At 37.9% G+C, this 18,640-nt stretch overlaps 1 protein-coding gene and 1 long non-coding RNA gene across 7 annotated transcripts; one reads left to right on the top strand and one right to left on the bottom strand.

The window, feature by feature from the left end:
- Positions 1 to 11,842, bottom strand: DCAF4 (DDB1 and CUL4 associated factor 4). Of its 4 annotated transcripts, none has more exons than XM_026709194.2 (14): positions 11,682 to 11,842; positions 9,821 to 9,932; positions 9,013 to 9,113; positions 8,131 to 8,288; positions 7,749 to 7,831; positions 6,822 to 6,924; positions 6,262 to 6,405; positions 3,979 to 4,028; positions 3,198 to 3,277; positions 2,214 to 2,309; positions 2,043 to 2,140; positions 1,340 to 1,516; positions 1,124 to 1,238; positions 1 to 377 (listed from the first exon to the last, which is right to left on the bottom strand). In XM_026709194.2, the coding sequence occupies exons 1-14, from the start codon at positions 11,695 to 11,697 to the stop codon at positions 124 to 126; spliced, it is 1,587 nt and encodes a 528-aa protein (XP_026564979.1). In that variant the 5' UTR covers positions 11,698 to 11,842; the 3' UTR covers positions 1 to 123. The 4 variants fall into 4 exon arrangements, with proteins under 4 accessions (XP_026564979.1, XP_026564987.1, XP_087777868.1 ...); XM_026709202.2 differs by having other exon boundaries at positions 2,214 to 2,306; XM_087921742.1 differs by having other exon boundaries at positions 9,013 to 9,123; positions 9,831 to 9,932; positions 11,682 to 11,839.
- Positions 11,843 to 11,929: 87 nt separating this feature from the next.
- LOC148128203 (uncharacterized) lies at positions 11,930 to 17,414 on the top strand. 3 transcript variants are annotated; one of them, XR_015741024.1, is made up of 4 exons: positions 11,930 to 12,478; positions 13,700 to 13,811; positions 14,452 to 15,149; positions 16,038 to 17,414. It is a non-coding gene; the product is annotated as an uncharacterized LOC148128203 (long non-coding RNA). The 3 variants fall into 3 exon arrangements; XR_015741023.1 differs by having other exon boundaries at positions 14,466 to 17,414; XR_015741022.1 differs by having other exon boundaries at positions 14,452 to 17,414.
- Positions 17,415 to 18,640: the final 1,226 nt, after the last annotated feature.

Genomic DNA, 18,640 nt, shown 5'->3' with positions numbered 1-18,640 from the left:
TACACTATTCATAATCTGTTTTATTTTAAACACTGAAAAATATTGATAATTATAAGTCTTGAACGTTAGCTATGAGAAACACAGCACAACTATGCAGCACTACTATACTCATCATTCTTATTTTCAGTCACTATGCAAAGTGGAACAGTCCATATTTTTAATATCCAGGCAATATGGATCATCTGTCTTATAGGAGAAATAGTAGAGATCTTGTCTGACTGCCATAAGCAAGCCGGGAACACCTCGGGCACCTCCAAGCTGTGATGAGAACACCACACTTGGAATAGAATCTCTGGAAGCTGGAGAAGGAGATGGAATAGTTCGTAGTAAATGAGCATCCTGGAGACTCCAAATTCGTGTATAGCAGTCTTGACCCACTAAGGAGGAAAAAGCAATTAAAGCATGAACATAAATTGTAACACTTAACTATTTACAGACATTTCAGTGAAACTGTCCTTGTAAGTTCTTCATCCATTGCCTTTCCCAAATCAGAATGCTTGCTATAGATTTTGCTAAAAGTGGCTGATGGTAATTAAAATGGGTGAAATGGCCATACAACCTCACAAATTTAGGGGGAGATCATACGTGATGCCAAGATGGAGAACAGAATGTTCTTTCTTCCGCCATTGAACTAGTAGCTAAATTTGGGTAAAAAAAATTCCAATCAACTGAGCAAAGTGAACATGTATGTAAAATGCGGTATACGAGTTTGTGGAAGACAAACTAATCTCTTTTAGAGAATAGTAATTTTCCTGAAATCTGGACCAATATCTCAAGCGTATTATTGCGTAAGCCGCCTCGACTTGCCATGGCAGCAATATAAGTTAAATAAATAAATAAATAAATAAATAAATAAATAAAGAAAGAAAGAAAGAAAGAAAGAAAGAAAGAAAGAAAGAAAGAAAGAAAGAAAGAAAGAAAAAGAAAAAGTAAGTAAGTAAGTAAGTAAGTAAGTTTGGGTGCTAATCTCATTTTGTATAATGCTTAAAAGTTGGAAAACAATAAATACTGCTTCTAGAGTCTTTGCTTTGTTCTCAGGCCAACTTCATTTTGTACACCCTAACAATATGCACCCTGTTTATTATTTAATAATAAGTGCAGTCTATGACTAACAATGCCATACCTGCTGAAAGAAGCCCTTCTTCCTCATTGATGTGCAAAGGAAGAATAGTGTGCTCGTTTTTATGACCGCTATATTCTTTTACACATTTTAGTTTTCTCAGGTCCCAGAGCTTTATCTGCAAGTGATCAAAGCAACAGAACTAATGTAACTCTATTTTAAGTAGAAGTTGCTTTTATCAGGAAAATTTTATTTAAAAAACAAAAAACAAAAACCTACCTGGCCCAACATATCGGCAACCATGAGATGCTGCTCACTTTTCAGGAGATTAACAGACGTGACTGCTGAGTCATGGAAGAATTGACCAGCTTTCCATCTTTGCCCTTTATGGTTGCATTGACGGACATCAATACTGAAAATCTCTCCTGAACGACAACCATTATATAAAACTGGAGACTAGAAAAGCCAAGGAAAAAATGAAAACATTTTCAAATAAATCCACCCTCAAAAACAGCCTTCGGTTTTTAATAACACTTTATATTGGATTCTTTTTTAGGTTAGAGAAGCACATAATGGGTCGTTAGTTCTAATAAGATATAAATCATAATACAAATAATGGGCTCAGGAATTCTATTTTCTCCAAATGACAGCCAAGGTAGCGATGATGCAGGCAGCTGAAGAAAGAGGGCAAGGTTGAAATTCTGCTGTATCATGTATCTTTATTACATATCCCAAACTGGTTGTCTAGCAAAGAGTGATTTAGTTCAGCAGCATGTTTTCTAGTGGCGAAATATTCAGCATTAGTGACATTGTATTATGTGATTATCTGAATAATAGGCTGCAGCTTCTTTTTCCTAGAATGCTATTCCAACATATTTAAACAGGCATTGTCTTAGTAGCTTACCTGCTTCTGCCCTTATTATGTCCTGCCAGTATTAAGTTCCAGTGAATATATGTATATCAAGCTAATAGCCTCTCCTACCTGGGTGGCAAATTGCTGTGCTAGAACATCACTGTTGGTGTTAAATGTTTGATGATGACCAGTCACTGCATCAGTAACGATGATTCGTTGACTTAAACCTAAGACAAACAAAAATGTTAAGTGACAAGTGTATGATAAGAAGATACCATAATGGAAATTTGAATTACTAACCTGTGCTAAAGCAGTTATTAGCTTGAGGATTATGACACCAGGCACAAGACCAGGCGGTGGAGATGTTGAACCTCCATGACATTCCACGTTCAACTGCTAAAAAGAATAGGAAGATATCAAATGCCACTATGAAGTTGGGAATATGCTCCATACAAATCTATGTCATGTCATTTCTGAACATTATATAATTATCTCAGCAGAAAATATGGCAATACTTGAAACAATGTTTTAAAAATGAAGCAATTACATTGTTTGTAATTTGTAAACCGCCCAGAGTAACGCTGTAATGGAAATGGGTGGCATAGAAATTTAATAAATAAATAAAAGTCGTAAAGAAGGCAAGTGAAAATAAGTTTGGACAAATTGTCTATTTAGAGGCAGAGGTGTTTATACTAATACCTGGAATTAAAAACCCTTCAGACATTACACGTTTCATGATAGTCAACATTTTGTGAGAAAAAAATAATTATTAGCTTTTCTAAATGTAATGTTTCAGCATCATTAGACACTGAATAACTTTTGTCCCAATATCTTGGTTAAATCATGTCTGCTTAATGTGTTTATTCTTTAGGATTTTTACTAATGTTAGGCTTCACAAGTTTCTATATCCGTAACCTAAGATAGAAATCAAGCTCTTACAATATGTGTATATTGTGCAGCAAAAAATATTCATATTTTCCTCCTTGACCAATATTATTGTATCTTATTCTATTTCACACACATTAACTGAAATAGTTCAAATACATTTTCCAGGGAAAACATCTCTATTTTGTGACATCCACAGATATTTTTTTTTAAATATCAGTTCCCTGTTAATATTCTCATGGATCAAAAATATGTATCTATATGAGTAGGAATGAATGCAGCCACAGCAGAAACAACACTCTCTTAAGAGATATATAAGCATTTATTGATCTATTTAAAACATTTATATAGCTGCGTAACTTTTCCTTTTCACCCCATCCTCAAACAAATATGAAATACCTGTGTTAGAGCTGTTGAAGAAGGAAGCTGGGAGCAGGCTGGTACACCCTACGTTTTCTGCAACACCCATGAGGCACAACTTGAAAAATGCAGTTAAGGATACTATAGATGCAGATTGTGCACAAAAACAAAGTGTGTCACATAACATCAGATTAAGTGGCACAGTAGATCAACCTCTGCATTGAAAACACTGATAAAATTTTACACTAGAAAATAGTAGTGTTCAGACTATATTAAACTATGCAGTAAAACATTCATTCATTGAAACTAATGCCTCCATTCTCCGATTTTACTGGTTTATTGCAACGACATTACACTGTCTGAGTTTCTGGGCAGTTTTTGACACAATTAAAATTCCATCCCTCTCTTTTTAACAAAATGAAAAAAAGAATATTCTTCTCCTTTTGTCCATAAAGGAGGGTGAGGTTTTAGCAACAAAAGCTAAAATCAGCATTTCTTAATCTGGTTTACAAACCCTAAAATAGCAAAAATGTGTTTTAGTTTTTAATGTAGGATTTTAGTTTGTGGCAGATATGATCTTGACTTCAAATTAGTCTGCAGCTCCAAGCCTTCGTATCAAATGATAACTTTCAAATCAAAAATAAGTAGCTGCATATGATTCTCAATGAGTATTTTCCCATTCCTTTGCTATACCTCAAACCCAGAAGGATTTAAGACAATCAAGAAACCTATCAGTTTTAGCTTTTAAGAATCCAAGTTACTCTGTGCAATGGTATTTTAATGATCCTGAACTTAGACATTTCTTTAATAATAAGGATATAAAATATGAGAATCCTGATGCCTCAAAGAGGCCCAGCATACAGAATTCACCTTGGAAAATAAAAGGCAGATAAGCGTATTAGAGCAAAAAGTAGATAACATTAAATGAGACGAATGGAGCAAGTGCTAAAAAGCTAGAAATTTTTTTTAATAGATAATACTTTGGAATGAAAGTAACTGTATAGAAAAACAGGAATACACCATTAAGGACTACTTTGGAATGAAAGTAACTGTATAGAAAAACAGAAATACATCATTAAGGACTATGTAGGCCTTTGTAAATACTGTATATTTTTAAATCTTTATAATTTCAAATTAAACGAAGAGCAAACCAACAAAAATAAAATGAAAATATATTAAAACAAATTGCAATGCACGGCTATTCAGATAACCAGAAAAACATATCAAAGTGGGCTCATAAAATCAGTTTTTTACAGGCAGGGGTGGAACTGCTGTACACATAGCAGCAACTCTACGGCATTTCAGTTAGTTGAAAGTATGAATCACTGCTATTTATTTTAATTGCTTACTGGATAACCTGTAACCTGTTGGGTCATTGTTTCAGAGAAACGTCCTTACCTAAGCAGAGAAACAGAATGACTTCAGGCAGGCAAAAAATCAGTGGGACTTCCAATTTCTTGTTGGCTTCTCCCCTTAGGCTTCCTTGTGGGAAGCTGCCAATGAGCCTGGAAATCTTCCCTTCCCAGGGGGCTGGTGATTGTTGGTAGGTCAGGGAGGGAACAAGAGAGTGTGCATGTGGCTGGCAGTACAGAAGGGCTAGACCATTTCTACACTGACTTTTTCTCTGCAAGCTTCCCACAAAAAAGACTTCATAGCAGGAAAGGCAGCAAGGAACATAAAAGCATCAGTAATCGTATCAGTCCTTTCTGGACTTGTGGAACTGTCAGGAAGCGCTGAAAATGAGGATCATGTGGCAACAGCTGAACAAAGCAGAGGCACTGAACAGCGGCAGTGCAGTAGTGCTGAAGCGGCAAAAAATCCCTGGGGAGTAATGGATCCCAGCAGTTCTTGATAAAGTATTGATGCAGTATTTGCCCAACTGAAGGTTAACGAAGTATCACGCAGGCATAGAAGTTTTAGTGGTATATAGATGGACATGAACAGAGCTTCCTTTTTAAAGGCCAGATTGCAAACAATGTATAAAAAAATGCATAGGACACATCCACTGCATCTAACCTAAATTACGATAGGCCAAATACAGAATCCAACTGATGAAGTGGAAACAAACACATTCTAACAAGTTTTCAAATTAATTACTCAGCAGAACTGAGATATTTTATTCATACAAGAACCAGCACACTGACAATCTGTAATACTTTTTAATTCTTACCCAGTATTTTTAGAAAGACATTTACCGTATTTATCGGCGTATAACACGCACAGGCGTATAACACGCATTCCCTTTAAGAGGGAAATTTCAGGAAAAAAATATGTGGCGGGCGCAGCGCTGACATCACGTCACGACGCTGCGCCGCCGCTAGGCACTATTGGGAACGGGATCCCTTAAAGAGGATTCCGCTCCCTGGACATCGGCGTATAACACGCATACATCATTTGCCCCCTATTTTCAGGGGGAAAAAGTGCGTGTTATACGCCGATAAATACGGTATATCCTTTAAAAAAAAACACTCCAGGGTTATAAAAATAATAAAATAATTAAAAATTTCAAAACCCCAAAGAGATACATCAATGGAATAATAATAAATGTCTAACAGAATATTTACGTAGCATCAAAATGTCAGTAAAAATGACTGCACCCCAAAAGGATGCTCTTACTGAAGTGTACCTTTCACTTTATGTATAAGTGGGGGCATTTAGAGATCTACACTGACCTAATAGGGTCAAATGGACTGAAGAAATCCATGAGCTATCTTGGCTCTGCATGGTGAAGCCATAAATGGACAGGGGCTGGAAAAATGATCATGAGCTACTAGTTACTTAGAAAGAAAAGACATGGGTTCTCAACATCTAGAATACAGGCAACAGCATAAGCAACACACACACACCCCACACTCACACAAAATTTATCCAACGCAGGAGTTATATTGAATTTTACAAAAACTTCTATCCCAAAAGTTGAATGAATTCTATTTGGGTGCTATATTTATCATTTTCAACTCTTAAATTATTCTTTTCGTTTTGTAAAATCAACCAAATATTATTTAACTAAAACCATCAACTATAATGTTTATCAAATAAAAATAATAACCACAAGATTATAATTTATGCGATCAAAAGATGAGTGACTGCAGGACAAGAATACCTTGCGATTTGTGAAGCATGGATTATCATACACCTCTACGGTAAGAGAATCCTTTCCCAAACCACGGAGGTCAACAATTCCATATTTACACCCTCCTCGTTCTGCATCATTCACAGTGACTATTCTCTCAGAAGCAGTGTCTGCCTACAAAAGATGTGAATTATTCTATAATCGTGTACTCCACAGTTTTTCTTGAAAGACACACCACACCCACTGATATTCAATGATGGAGAATATTTTTATTCCTTTTAAATAGTTAATGTACCAAATGTCACAGTTTAACACATGACAAATTTTTATCCACAGTCCCATTCTAGTTAGCTGTTGCATTCTTCTAAATGTTTCTTAAAAGAATTTGTAAAAATACTTAAGGGGATATCTGCAAGAAAAAAAAATCCTTAACATAAAATTGCAGTACAATCTTAACATAAATATTGTTTATTGGGCTTATAGGTTGTTCTACTCAACTAAATCTAAGAAGCACACCATTCCATAAATTTGTAATCTGAGTAAAATAAATACATAATAAAAAATTAAAATCAACAAATATGCCAACATACCACAATTAGTTTAAAATTGTTGCTTCCAGAAACTGAAGAATTGAGGTTCTCAGTTTCTAATTTCCTTCTCTTCATGCAATTCACCTTTAATTCATGAATCAGCCTACAGTACATAACAAAGCAAAAAAGGGAAAAATTAAGTAAGCGCAAAACTGAAATTAAATTTCAATAGACACTATTATTTAGCTAAAAGGTAGTATTCAATTGCTCAAAAATCTCCAACCCTGTTTATTCCTGTGTAAGTTTTAACTAGACTATTTGGTTAAAGTTAACTTTTATGTAAGAGTATTAGATGTATATGGGATATGTTTAAAATAACATTAATTGATCAAAGGTAAAGAAATGCCTATTAACTACAAAGATAAATATCTGTAGGTTTACTCTTTCTGTAATGCAGAATCAAATATCCTAAGACAGAATGTATCTATCCAGGAAAGAGCTTCTTGAAGGTCCCCCAACCTCATACAATTCACGGGGCCACAGACCAAGTGATAAGATCTCCTTGAGGGTAGACCCCACTGCATCAAACATTTTGTGCCTGTCTGTACATGTGGCCTCAGTTCATCCTGACTTCAGGAAGCAAGTTAAAAGGTACTGATACGCTGTGCTTTGGATTTACACTTATTTACACTTGGACTTACACTTTACACTGGACTTACACTTTTCTTTGGATGATCTTATGAGTTTTATTTTAATTGATTTTAAAAAATGTATTATATTTAAAATATTGTATAGTGTTGAGAGTCTATATAGATTGGACAATTTAATAAAAGTGTCAAATAGGTAAATCAGGATAAACCCATAAAAATACTATGTTTCCAGTAAATTGTCCCCCTGGTATTAGGTTTTAGTCTAGCAAACATTCTCTTTTCTGCGGTCAACATTATAGCGAAAAAGCTCTGCAACATATATTTTAAAATATCTTACCTGCAATAAGTTATAGAATTATAGAAACCTAATTGTTTCTTGCGTAAGATAATTGAAGAATTCAGTCCAGATCTGGGGGTTTTCTATTGGAAACAGTAAAAAAACAAAATCATGTTTCTTGTTCTTGTTCAGATTAAATTATGTGTGGTTACCATTTTAATATTCAAAAATTAGATGGATTTCATACAATGGTAGACCCCATTACTATGGTCAAACCAATAATTTAAGATTGTTACTAATTATTAGCACAAAGATTTATAATGAAATTCAGATGAAAATAAAGAAAATTCCACAATGTATCACAAAACTAATTTTAATGAGATGAAAGGCTTTAAAAGCAGGTACTAAATGTTTGCACTGTGTGGCTGTAATTCAACCCTACCTTTATCATTTTCTCATCCTCTTGTAAAAGTGTTAACCTTTGCCTTTCCATCTCTTTCTGATGAATACTCTCCTTGGTGAGAGGATTGCAGTTGTTATGCCCAGGAAGTAAGCGAAAATAGCGATTCTTTTCAGGATCATAATAAAATCCTGGTAATTCTTCAAAAAGAGAATGACAGATTCTATTATTACAAGGCTCTTTCATCTTCTTCATAACTTACACAGTATTGCAGTTTTAGGATCTGGAATAAGAAACTTCATGCTTTCAGTTCAATCCAATGAAGTTGCTCGTTTGTTTTACTACAAATAAGCATGGCTGCTAAAATAATAAAAATTCAGTCTGAACATCTGGCTCACTGTGTAAGACAAACCATGACAAAGGATATGAATCTAGTATGATTAAAATAACTGAAAATAAAATTCAGCAAGCAGAACAGCAATGGTTATTCTTAAATGATGAATTTTATGTAAAAGTTAACTAACACACTGTCCTCACCAAAAAGCAACTATTCCGTGCTTATACTGTATATTTTTCTCAAAATATTCAGAAGCACCATAACTAACTAGTTATGGTAGTTATGGCAGTCACGCACATTTGCTGCAATTAGCAAAATATCCGCATTAGATCTATTTCATAAAATTGTCTAACAATTACAGTCTGAGAGAAAAGAATATAAACTGTAAATTATGTTAAAAAAACCTGTCTTCCTATGTTAATACCTGGAAAAAAGGAAATTGTTACTAAAAATAGTTGTTTTCTATTTATCTATATAATTTATCATTTTGAAAATTAATTTATTTTTTTAACCATTAAGAAAAGTCGTGTTTGATAAGTTTAATAACTTTTTTTGGGCTCAAACCTATGGAAGTAATAGGAACCTACCTGGAACTGAAGAACTTTGGCATGAATGGGAAGATGCAGAGGGTGCTTCAGTTTGGCTTGTATCTGAGTTTTGCAAGCTTTGCCATTCTCTTTGTTCAGGCCTATGAATATGTGAAAAAGAAAGAATTAAGAAGATAGTAAATAAGCTAAATATCAAACAAAAAATACTTAAAGGACTAAAAGTTTACACAGAGCAGAAAATTATGTAAAAAATCCCATTATTGTATATAGCACAATATCTCATCGGAACAATGTCTTTTAAATTTTTTTCTCAGACCTTTCATTAATTTACTGAAGCAGCTGATAGGACATGGGAGGATACCGAGAAATGGTCTCAATTAGACTAGGGAATCTTGGAACTGCAGGAGAAATCTGTAGTTAATAGAATTCTTGGTGTCTGCCAAATATGTTTATGACAGCAGCTAGCATTTAGAAGAGGATTTACCACTGTGCCAATAAAAGCCCTCTCTGCCATGTCTTCTTAAATCAGAGAAGAGTGACGATGGCACTTTCAGGCGCTACACTGAAAATGAAAGGATTAATATACAGCTGAGGTTCACAAGCTGAATGTATCAGCATTTCTTAAGGATTACCTCAACTGGTAATAATAAACCAAAACATAAAATGTTCCAAGTACTACAGTAAAAGGACATAAAAAGCAGCAAAGTATTTATAGCAAGACAGAAAACAGCAACCCATATAATGTAATCTAGATGAGAATTTGCTTTTCATCAACTTCTGGCACCCACCTTTAAATAATCTTCTCTCTTTGAAATACATTTTTAAAAGGCCAAAAATAAATACTTGCCTTTCAGTAGAATGCTGATGGTGGAACATTGTATAAGGCTGGCCATTATACATTCGTCTATGATTATGTTGTACATCACTTCTTCTACCTCGCCACCTATTTCTCTTCATCTCTGCAATAAACAAAAGTACTTTAAAATATAACTTAAGCTTTTTGAGTAATATTGACAGCTTTGGAATTCAATAATCTACCAGAAAAATAAACATGTGCAGTTAAATATTAAAGAACAACTGATGGTCACCATCCTGATCTGCATCCTGATCCTGATCTGCAAATCCAACATGAACAGGATAAATTGTTCCATTCTGCTTACAAGAGTCTTAATTCGGCACAAATTGTCCACCAGTTTGTAAACAGGTTCATCAAATTGATTTTTTCTTTCTAAAAATTTAATCCAAGTCTGCACCGTATTCAAGAATTATACACAAATAGTCCATTTTAGGAACATTTTATTTTCAATAAATTCATTTATAGGAAAAAGTACAGGAAGAAAAGACCAACTTAACTCATTGTCACTATATGGACACAGATACACCTCTTTTTCCATGACAGTAAATATATTGTTATGTTTTTTACTTCTCAGTCTAACCTACAACTTGATTTGACCCCCCCTGTCCCCAATCCAATAACTACTGTAACTAGGACCGATTCTATTTTGAGCCCAGGTGAACTCAATATACGGGCTATAAGTTACTGAAGGGTAGTGATCGTACTTTTTTTGAATTTTTAAAATTTGAACTTCTGCAAATGCTAGCTTTAGGGAACTATCAAGCTGGGGTAAAACATCAAGATACTGTTTAGCATGGCAGTTTTTATCTGCAGTGACTTAGGGCTATTCTCTTCACATTATTACTCTGCTCAAGTCTCCTGTTGGCTCCAAGGATTTCTCCCTGTCTTCATTTTATTTTTACAACAATCTGCTGAGTTAGCTCACGCAGAAATGGATTACCATACAATCATCGCAGACTTCAGGGCTTAAAAGATTTGTTTGATTCTGAGTTTGCTCCACCTTATCTCAGCCTACCTTATCTCAAAGCGCTTCAAAGTTCAAGCAAGACCGTTAACAAAAACATAAGCAAAGACATTCGCACAGCTAGCTCAATGCTTAGTCATCCTGCAGACACATCCATCTATCTATTGATCTGGGGAAAACATTAAGCATTAAACATTTGCTATTGTGGGATCCTTGGTGCCCTTCTGAGCTTGGTTGTTTTCTTCCAGACGTTTCATGACCAGCACCAAGGATAAGATAACTTTGTCCTTTTTTTACTGCGAGCACCCAGACCCCCATTAAAAATGAAATTCTGTTGCCTGCTCTCAAGAGAAAGTATGTATCTATCCAAACATATACATAACACCTACCCCCACACCCCTCACAGTTCAACCCTGAGCGGCAAATATTCCCTCCTATCGGTAGTTTGCTGTTGTTTTCTACCGGGATTTTTTTTTATTTTTTAAAAACTTCTTTAGTTTGACTTGGACAGCCTCCCATCCAAGTCCGACCCTGTTTAGTTTCCCGAAACCAGTGAAGATCACCGAGGAGACTCCCACGAACATGCTATTAAAGCAGATCGCCTTTTAGGCCGATCGCCTTCTGCTCGGCGCAGGAATCCAGCCCAAAGCCTCCCCCCCCCAAAATGGGGGCTGCCCTCTGCTCCAGCCTAGCCGCCTCCGAAGAGGCATCCGCCCGGTTCCTGGGTCTGTAACCGCTAGTAACCGTCTGAAATGCCTGCCCCTCGCAGAAGGGCCCTCCCGCTCTCCATCAATCTAAACTGCCACCACTGAAGGGCCCGAGGACGGGGGAGGAGATTTGGGCCCCCGTCCTGCCTCTTTCTCCCGCCGTGAAAGCAGCCGGCCTCACCTCGGCCACGAACCATTTTGCCCAACCCGCCGCCGAAGACTTCGCTTTCGCCCTCGGACGCTTCCACCCGCTTGGCAAGCCCCCTGGGGATTTTAATTGGCTAACAGCGGCCGCCCTATCCCCTTGCGCGTTCTTGCCACAACGCGGAAACAGAAGCTTCCGATGTCACGTGGCCTCGTCCCCCCGAAGAATTGGAGGTCACGCGATTGTCCGGCTTTGGTTGGCGGGTGGGGCTTAACTAAACACACGCGAAAGTAGGCGGGGGCGCCCGGGGAGAGAGGGATTTTGATTGGAGCATGTGCGAACGCGGCTCTGAGAACAGAGAGAGATACAAAAAGGGTTACTAGTATGGACGATATTTCTCAGTCTCGGCAGCTTGAGGTATGGAGTTCGACTCCCGCTGGATTAGGGAATTCTGGGAAATGAAGTCCACCCCCTCTTCAAGTTGCCGAGGTTAAGAAACAGCGGGTGTAGAGGACGAACCTGTCAGGATTGTAGAGCTGAAGTACACATTTTCTAAGAAATTCTGTTGAGAAAACCAGTTTGGAAGCCCTAGATATTGCTGCTGCATTAGCTTGTTTTATGACTTCTCTTTTAAAGACATGACTGAACATCCTACCAAGCGAAAAAGGGAAACTGGAGAAGGAACCTATTGTCATCCAGTTCTCACTGGCCTTCCTTTGAAGAATGAGATTTTTAAAGAAGAGATTGGAACAACCATTTGTCTGAACTGTATAGGGCTTCCTGCCTGAGCAGGGGGTTGGACTAGAAGACCTCTAAGATCCCTTCCAACTCTGGTATTCTGTATTTATTGTTGGGCACTTCAAACATTTTTCTGAAGTAGCTTAGTGCCAGAGATTTCATAAAGTCTGTTTCCTTGCAAAAAATAATAATATAGAAGAGCCTTGCTATTTCTGTGATGTAATAGATCTAATAGATAAAGCAGTGTTAATTCCACTGTCTCCTCAAGAGCAGTGAATAGTCTGCTTTTCATCTTCTGAACTCTTTATCTTTTTATCTAACTGCCTATAAAACCTGAACTTCTGCCTCCTGCTCTGATTCAGTTCCAGCTGCTAAACCTGCAATCTGCAACTCAGAAGTTATAATAGCTTCAGAGAGCGGCCAGCAATTAATAAACCTTTTAATAAGTTTCTAGTCACCATTGTTCGTCTGAAGAAATGCTTTTAGCTCTGCATTCTCCAATGTGGGAATGGTGGGTGGCAGAGCTGTCAAAACTAGCTACCAGTTTGCCTAGGAAAATCTGCAGCAGGAAAAGGACATCAACATCTATTATTGTGACAGCCATGTCCAATCAGATTGTTTCCTGCTGGTTTCATATTAGTAAGGAGCATTTAGTGATGTTGAGTATTTTATCTTATTTTACATGTTTAGTCTTTCAAAATTTGTTGGATGGTTTAGACCAGTGTTTCTCAACCCCAGCAACTTTAAATGACATGGCCACTTAATGGCATGAGTTCTGAGAATTGAACTTCACACATTTTAAAGGTGCTGAGATTGAGAAAAAATAGTTTAGATCGGGGTGTCAAACTCATGGCCCAGGGCCCAGATGTGTCACGTGCTGGCCACGCCTACCCCCAGGAAAAAGTTGCGATACATCACATGATGACAATGTGACGTCGTGAGTTTGACACTCCTGGTTTAGATGGTCACAGTGCTGGGGGACTCCTGTTTCCTTTACAAAAAGCTTATAATATGTTGCTTGGTTTTTTTTAGAAATTTATTTATTCAACATTTCAACAATTAAAAACAAATTTCCACATTTTGTAACATTGTAACAGTGTTTACATTGGTTAATAACACACATAACTTTGTTATCAATAACTATATTAAGTTTTCCCTTGTTCTAAGCATTTTTATACATATATACCTATATTTACACATAAACAATATTACTTTGTGATTTGTCATTCATTGTCATTTGACATCTTTGCGTCTTTTCCTTAGCCACTTGTACCAAACATCCCATATCTTGTAATATTCTCCTTCTTATTTTTTAGTAACATCGTCAATCTGACCATTTTGGCACATTCAAATATCTTATTAATTACTGCGTTTTCTGAGGGGATCGTAACCTGTTTCCAGTTTTGGCCGAAGGAAATTCTAGCAGCAGTTAAGTATTAAATGAAGTATGAAGTATTAGATGTTGATATTTTTTATTTAAGTTTGGTTCTAACATGCCTAACAGAAAAGTTTCTGGTTTGACTTTGATCTTTTGTTTCATTAGCTCCTATAACCAAGATTTAATTTTGAGCCAATACCTCTGTGCTTGAGGGCAGGTCCACCACATGTGAAAATACATTCCCTGGTTGTGAGTGCATCTCCAACATTTTGCTGTCATGTTAGGAAACATTCTGGCTAATCTCGCTGGGGGGAGGTGCCAGCAGTAAAACATACAAATTCTCCTTATAGGAGCCCGACAATGTTGACTTATAATTTAACTGCCAGATATGTTCCCATTGTTCCAAATCAATACTACAGCCAAAATTTTTAGCCCAGGTTATCATATCCTCTTTGACCGTTTCCTCTTCCATTTTATACTCCAGTAAATAGTTGTATATTTTACTAAATATGTTGCTGGTAATGGGTTCTTTAAATCCCCATCTTTGAAATCAGGGATATCTGTCTCATAAGCTGGGAAACCTTGGAAAGTTGAGAAAGGACTAGTTGGATCTTAAGCCATCCTGATCCTTCTTCATACCTTAAACATTGCAAATGCTTAGACTATATTGACATACTTTATTCTTTGCAGGAAGAAAAAGGGAGGAAGAAAACAGGAAAAATTCAAATTTCTCCTGGCCTGCCTTGATGGTCTATTATTTGCAGAGTATTGGATTTTTTTCCAGAAATGTGTAATACTGTAATGCATGGAAACTTATTAAGAACCCAGAACACCCACAGCACTAAGATTTTTAAAAATTCTATTGGCTTGGCATATTGATATCAAGAAGGGTTTTTTTTGAACTATTGCCATCTGGCAGTTGGTACAGAATAATAAAAACAAGGACAAATAGGCTGAAAAACAGCTTCTATCCCAGGGCAGTAGCTCTTTTGAATTCTTCTGTATAGTGCAGTGTTGGGGGTTTTTGGTTCAATGTGTGGAGGGTGAAGGATGTGTGTTTGGGTTTATTTTCATGGTCATGATATGCACTGAAGATGGTGTTTGATTTCGTTGTACAAGGTGCAATGACAATAAAGTAAAGTAAACTAAACACAAAGGTCAAGTCCAAAGCCCAAAGTGGACAAAAATAGCAGAAGCAAGTACCGAATGAAGCTTTCGCAAGAAATAAGCAATGGGTGTGCCAATTGCAGGACTATCCTATCCTTTTATCTTATGTATGCTCAGACAGGTTTATTTATATTACAGTATTGTAAAACTCCATGCTTTCTACATATACTTGACTTGCCTCTATTTTCCCAACTTTGCAATGGATGTCTGTTCTGAAACAGGTAATTATGAATTTATAAGAGAGTTTTTGTTTGTTGTTTGGGTCAAATATTTGTGCTCCTCAGATATCTTTGCCTTGTCTTCAAAATATTGAATTACCCAACTCTACTTATTGTGATCTACTCTATCTGCTTTTGCAGGCATCAGTCCTCATTCTATGAGTATCTCTGAACTAAAAAAAAAAAATCACACCGTAGACTTAATTTGTGGAATTGGTACTGTTTTCTATAAATATTTAGTGTGTAGTTTGATTACACGTGAATTATGACTTGAATAATGTTAATCTGAAATGAATATGCAACCTAATTATAAGAGTCAAAAATTATAATTCTAGGCTGTCAGCTGTATTAAAAATGTTGATTTTGGTCTAATGAATTATGTGGCCCTTGATGTAGCAGCTCTGTTTTCTCCCCTTGGGGTTTTTTTCAGTATTGGAGCTAAGTTGTCAAATGTTTACACCTATAATGAACAGCATAATGTTTATTATCCAATATATATGTCGTCTTAGACTTTTCTGATAAAAGCTGTCATTTCCCATTGTGGCCATTAGAGAGCAGCACTAACATAAAGATTGCCAAATGTACTATCCATATCTTCTTCCCCCCTTCTTTTTAACAGATGGCATGAATGGACACATTCCTGTACAAATTAAAGCGGATGGGGGGGGTGGGGAGTCTGCTGGGCAATTCAAGGATATGTTTGAAAAATACATTCAGTTGTATTGGTTGCATTTCTGACTACAGTCAAAAAAAGGATTCTTGACATCTCTTTGTATAAGTGTGCGCATGGACCTGGGAATTGGACTTGATTCCTGGTGATTACATGGGCAAGTCTGTGCAGCTTGCTTGGCAATATTTTTTTAGAATGGTTTCTTCTTGTTTTCCTCCTAGCATCTGGGCAAGAGTGACTGGCCCAAAGTCATCCAGTTGGCTTTCTGCCTAAGACCCAACTAGAATTCATGAGTCTCCAGTTTCTGTCCCTATTGTCAGCCTCTGACGTGTTTTTTTCTTTGAATTCAGGATGGAAAAACAGGATGAAGTGTTTTTTTCTTTGAATCCAGGATGGCAAAACAGGATAGTTTAGAAAGGAATGTTGTATTTTTCTTCCAGAATGTTCTGTTTTTCTCCTGGAACACACCAATGTCACTGTTCCAAAAGTGTATAGGTGGTATTCAGCAGGTTCTGACCAGTTTTGGAGAATCAGTAGCAGAAATTTTGAGTAGTTCAGGGAACCGGCAAATACCACCTCTGACTGGGGATTTTACAGTATCCTTCCCCTGCCATGCCCACTAAGCCATGCCCACAGAACCGGTAGTAAAAAATTTTGAATCCCACCAGTGGTCTGTATTATTCCAAATGTATGCTGGCATGTTCTGCTTCCTAACATATCTTTAAACCATAAACACAGTGGATGATATTCACTGTTTTGGATAATTCCCTACCCTTAAATAAACAATGTGCGGTGTTTTTAGCATCTTGCAATTAATTTGGTAGACAATTTTACTTTCAACCTAACCTACAGGGTGGATGTTATTTACTAAGCAAATACCTTTTCTGTACTTTAGTTAAGGCAATCTGTGATATCCAAAAGCAAATCCCTCTTGCCAGCCTTGCTGCCCCAATTCTAGCCAGACCTTTCATTTCCCCCAATCAGCTTGTTATCAAGTAAACTTTTTGAGGATTGGAGCCTATTTCAAGAGTCAGTAGCCCAATATTCTCCCCCACAACCACAAGCAGACATCCTGATCGGGTTACCAAATCCTACTTCTCCTGAGGTTAGATTTGGCTCGAGTCTAAATCTGTACATTTGTCTGCATCTGGATGCAATTCTTCCAAAGCAGATGTCCTCTCTGGAGAGTTTCCCTTCCAAAAGAGGAATCCCATTTAAGTCCACAGCAGGAAAAAAGCCAGCTAAACGATATCTAGTAAAGCCCTTGGATACACAAGCTGGTGAACTTAATGCTGTTTTTATGGGTGATAATAAATCATTCAGGAGAAAACCCCTCAGGATGTATTCTGAATGTGTTCCATTCAACCTCTGCAGTTTTCATTATTTTTGATTTGTGAAAAAAAACAAACAGTCTACTCCGCTAGTATAAATAAACACTGTCAAAAGCAAAGTAGTATTTTTACTGAGTTTTGAGATTTGCATTCGGTTTAAGTTACGTTATATCTTGGCTTCAATGTATTAGTACCGTGTTTCTCACAAAATAAGGCTGGGCCTTATTTTTTTTTTTGAGCCCCCAAAAAACGGGTAGGACATCTTTTCGGGGGTGAATTAATTTCTCCCCCCCCCCACACACACCAGCGGTATCTCCAATAACAGCATCTGAGTCGCTCCCGCTTTTCCCCCGTCCCCGTAACAACAGGGGGAAAAAAGATTTTGAGGTACGTGGGAGCACCGCGCGCTGCATTTTGGTTTAATCCCAAGCATCTGGGTGGGTGTGAGAAGAGCCGAACAAGTGTCTCTGCTGCTGCTACCCTTGGTGCTCCAGCCTCAGGCTTTGCAAGTTTGCAATAGTCCTAGTGCGCAGCCCTTTCCTGCATTCCAAGCGCCCAGGCCGAGCTGCAGCTGTCCCTCTCTCGCCAGCACCATCTCCAACAACAGTGGCAGCAGCGGCGGGAACCGTGGAAGTTACGGAGGCGGCTCCCCCACTCGAGAAGCAGCTAAAACACTTCCACGGTTCCCACCACTGCTGCTGCTGTTATTGGAGACAGTGCTGGTGAGAGAGGGACAGATGCAACTTGGCCTGGGCGCTTGGAATGCAGGAAAGGGCTGCTGCACCGGGACTTTTGCAAACTTGCAGAACCTGAGGCTGGAGCACCAAGGGTAGCAGCAGCAGAGACGCTCGCTCGGCTCTTCTCATGGCCACCCAGCTGCTCGAGATTAAACCAAAACACAGCGCGTGGTGCTCCCAGATACGTCTAATTGTTTTTTTTTCCCTGTTGTTACGGGGACGGGGGAAAAGCGGGAGCAACTCAGAGGCTGTTGTTGGAGACGGCACTGGCGACAGAGGCGCCAGCACTGGTGGGAACCGTGGAAGCTACAGAGGACTGAGAAGCGGCTGAAACACTGCCAGACATCCACACCGCCGCCGCCTGCCTGCTGACCTGGGTAAGGGATGGGTAAGGGAGCCCTCCATGCTCCACCATGATTGGCTGTTAGGAGCGGCTGATGGTGAGGCGTAGCTGCCCATGGGGCACTCCTAATGGCAAGTTCCCCCCTGCCTTCCCCCCAATTTTGCATGCTTTACACTAGGCCTAAATTTGGGGGGAGGGGCTTAATTTCATTTTATGCCTAGAAAACATGCTGGGTCTTCCTATGGGGGGGTGCGTATTGTTGGAGAAACACGGTATTACACCATGACACAGCAGTTTATCCTAAGCCTTTTCTTCCATTTAACCAATTGCTAGAACTCCTCAATTGTCTCCCCATTCCCCATGTTTAAAGACATCAATAATCATAAGCTTTCTTTGTGAATTGGCAGGACAAA

Source organism: Pseudonaja textilis, chromosome 1 (genome assembly GCF_049901715.1).
Source record: "Pseudonaja textilis isolate UNSWEBS1 chromosome 1, rPseTex1.2, whole genome shotgun sequence".
Classification (NCBI taxonomy): Eukaryota; Metazoa; Chordata; class Lepidosauria; order Squamata; family Elapidae; genus Pseudonaja; species Pseudonaja textilis.
This window is presented reverse-complemented; position numbering and strand designations above follow the sequence as displayed.